Source organism: Sinocyclocheilus anshuiensis, unplaced genomic scaffold (genome assembly GCF_001515605.1).
Source record: "Sinocyclocheilus anshuiensis isolate Anshui unplaced genomic scaffold, SAMN03320099.WGS_v1.1 scaffold225, whole genome shotgun sequence".
Taxonomy (NCBI): domain Eukaryota; kingdom Metazoa; phylum Chordata; class Actinopteri; order Cypriniformes; family Cyprinidae; genus Sinocyclocheilus; species Sinocyclocheilus anshuiensis.
The window spans coordinates 367,960-371,015 of record NW_015539845.1 but is presented as its reverse complement, the minus strand read 5'-3'; the positions used below and the strand labels follow the sequence as shown (position 1 = coordinate 371,015).

Genomic DNA, 3,056 nt, shown 5'->3' with positions numbered 1-3,056 from the left:
TCGGCGATTCTTCCTATTGTAAAGTCATGCAGTCCTGTCGTCGTTCCATCATGCAGTGTGAACACAGCAACAACTGAATGCTACCCCAGATAGTCGTTCAGTGTGAAACCAACAGTGATGCAACGTCTTTGAAAATCGTGCAGTGTGAACTTGGCATTACTTGCTCAACGACTCCCAAACGATTCGCGCAACGATTCATCTTTCCAAACCCCTCCTTTGTGTGACGCTAATCTGCGGTGATTGGTCCGATTGGTCTCATTTTCATTTCATCTTGCCTGTAATGCCTGATAAAGCAGCGTTTGTGAGGGCAGTGCTGCTTCGTGTACAACGTTACCAGGGAAACAGCTATTTTTACCGCTCCAAAAGCGCCAACTAGTGGCAAAGAATGAATTTGCATTTTCATTCAGGACAACGCGAAAAGACCAACAAGTAGGCGGGCAATATGCTAATGTTTCATGTTGACTTCAACATGAAACGGCTTGGGATTCGTTTTAAAAACGACTCGTTTCATTGATTCAGAGTCGACTCTTTCTTTTGAGAGACAATAACTTTATACACGGTGCACTTTCAGATTTAAAACTTTGCAGGATGTTTTCATTCACTTAGAGCTGTGTTACACACTGCATGAGAGGTCATTTTCAAAAATCCATAATATGGGCACTTTAAAGTCGAGTAAGTGTTTGTCTTGAAATATTGCCAACTATATAAAAGTTATTCTTACGTTTACTTTAAAAATGATTTCACAGCAAAAAGGCACGTGTACCACGACCTGAAGTGGACATTTGTAGAATTATACTAAAAGGCCTTTTATTTGCTAAAAAGTATAAACTGTCAATCAGATGAAAAAATGCATGTAGTAGAAGTCGATTATGTAAAACTGCTTTTTCATCAAAGTTTTGATCATGCTGATAATTTTGAAATTTGCATATCAAATATGATACAGTAGGCTTTATAGGGTTAATATCCATTGTTTCATATTGTACATGTATAACCTGTGCCATTTCAAATGATTGATTTTAGATTTTAGTGCTTTATTTTTAACTATTTAATTGATAATTAATCTGTTTATTCAGGCAAAATTATATCGAATTTCCAGCTATAACTTAAATACTATCAGATTATTGTTTTGGACAGATTTTTAATATTGATAGAGTAGTTTGACAAGGAGAATAATTTATGGAAGTGGATTTAATATTTGGAATTTCAAGATCACATCATATATTCCAAACTCGCTGTATAAAGTTGGTCAGTGTTTTGCCTTGTGTTAAGTTACTTGAATTGCTTGTATTTTTAACGTAGTGTCCCTTGAAATTAAAATTGAATAGACCCAATAGCTATAAAAACTCTCACTTAGGATTAATCTGTGGGATGGATTTGATCGTGTGTTCGCAGGTGTTGATCTACAGTGGACAGCTTGATGTCATCGTTGCAGCCCCTCTAACTGAGCGCTTCCTGCCCACAGTGAACTGGTCTGGAGCGGACGAGTATAAAAAAGCAGAGCGCTTCCACTGGAAAGTCCAGCCCAGTGATACTGAAGTGGCAGGTTACGTGCGACAAGTAGGAGAGTTCCTTCAGGTGAGGGTCTGCAGTATTGCTATATCAATATATTTAAATTATCAGCCAATATAGTATCTAATTTTAAAATGATGATCATTGGCTGAACACACAGCCTTGTCAGCAGATAAGACACAAATATATTTTAATTTATAATAACTAGAATATAATAATTTTGGAAAATGTTATTATTTAAATATTAAATAATGTTGACTGATAACAAATTTCTCTGTTTTCTTCTCTGTAGGTAATTGTCAGGGGAGGCGGGCACATTTTGCCTTATGACCAACCAGAGAGATCGTTTGACATGATTGACAGATTCCTTTCTACAGATGGATTCTCATCACACTGACACACTAAATTCATATAGAATGTAAAGCAGGGGTGTCCAACTCAATTCCTGGAGGGCCGGAGCCCTGCAGAGTTTAAATAAAACACACCTGATCCAACTAATCAAGTCCTTCAGACTTATTTGAAAACAGGGTTGGAACAAAACTCTGCAGGGCTCCGGCCCTCCAGGAATTGAGTTTTTGACACCCCTGATGTAAAGTGACCACTGAACGAATCATTGTTCAGTTGTGTAATGTGTGTTTCAGTGCAGAAGTCTGTGTGCTATTATGAAAAAGGGTTAGGGGTTATATTTTTATTGCGCTACGTGTTAAGTGTTGGGGCTATGTTTTTATTGTACATGATCAATTTTTGATTAAAGTGTGATTTGATTATAATGTACTACCTATCTTGTCTTTTGAATCCAGATGGATATTTTCATCTATTCAGTGTGATGATCATTACTTTTAGTTAGCTATGCCAGCATAATTATACACTCCTTATATCTGCACAGCTAGCAAAATAAATAAATACAACAACAGCAAACAGTGACACTTTTGTTATTAACTAGTTGGTTTTTAGCATGAATATTACCAGCATGTTAGCTGTTTATTAGTACTTACAAAGCACATATTAATGCCTTATTCTGCATGACCATATATTAGATCCCTTGATCCGATCCCATACCTAAACTTAACAACTACCTTACTATTAATAAACAGTAAATTAAGAGTTTATTGAGACGGACGTCGTAGTTAATAAGTAGTTAATCATGAGAATTAGTCCCCAGACTAAAGTGTGACCAATAACAGCCTCTATTAGTATGTTAGTTTTCTTACAGGGCGTGCAATGCTGTACTGTAAACTGTAGAATAAAAGATGTGCTTCAATGCATACAGAAGATTAGAGGAAGAAGCAAGAAAGGAAATAACAGAGGTAGACATTCAAGACTGGTATGACCTACTTTAACAGGAAGGAAGCAGGTTCATTTTATATTACGATTGGAAATCAAAAATAGGCTAGATAGAATATATAGATTCGCCAATAGCACACCATGCCAAAAAAAATGAAACGCATTTATATTTGATGAAGTGTCTTGAACTTTTCTCAGCCGTTTGTGTCCTCAGTGTTTTTAACAGCATGTTCTTCGTATGTCCGGCAGGGGGCGACAGCGGG

At 36.7% G+C, this 3,056-nt stretch overlaps 1 protein-coding gene across 2 annotated transcripts in view; it reads left to right on the top strand.

Moving 5' to 3' along the window:
* Positions 1–1,993, top strand: part of LOC107684544 (probable serine carboxypeptidase CPVL) — a 16,017-nt gene extending 14,024 nt beyond the window's left edge. For both annotated transcript variants that reach the window (XM_016480827.1, XM_016480828.1), the window contains 2 exons: positions 1,393–1,575; positions 1,802–1,993. In XM_016480827.1, coding sequence (XP_016336313.1) covers positions 1,393–1,575; positions 1,802–1,906 — 288 coding nt within the window. In that variant the 3' untranslated portion in view covers positions 1,907–1,993. The remainder of the gene's footprint in view (positions 1–1,392; positions 1,576–1,801) is intronic.
* Positions 1,994–3,056: the final 1,063 nt, after the last annotated feature.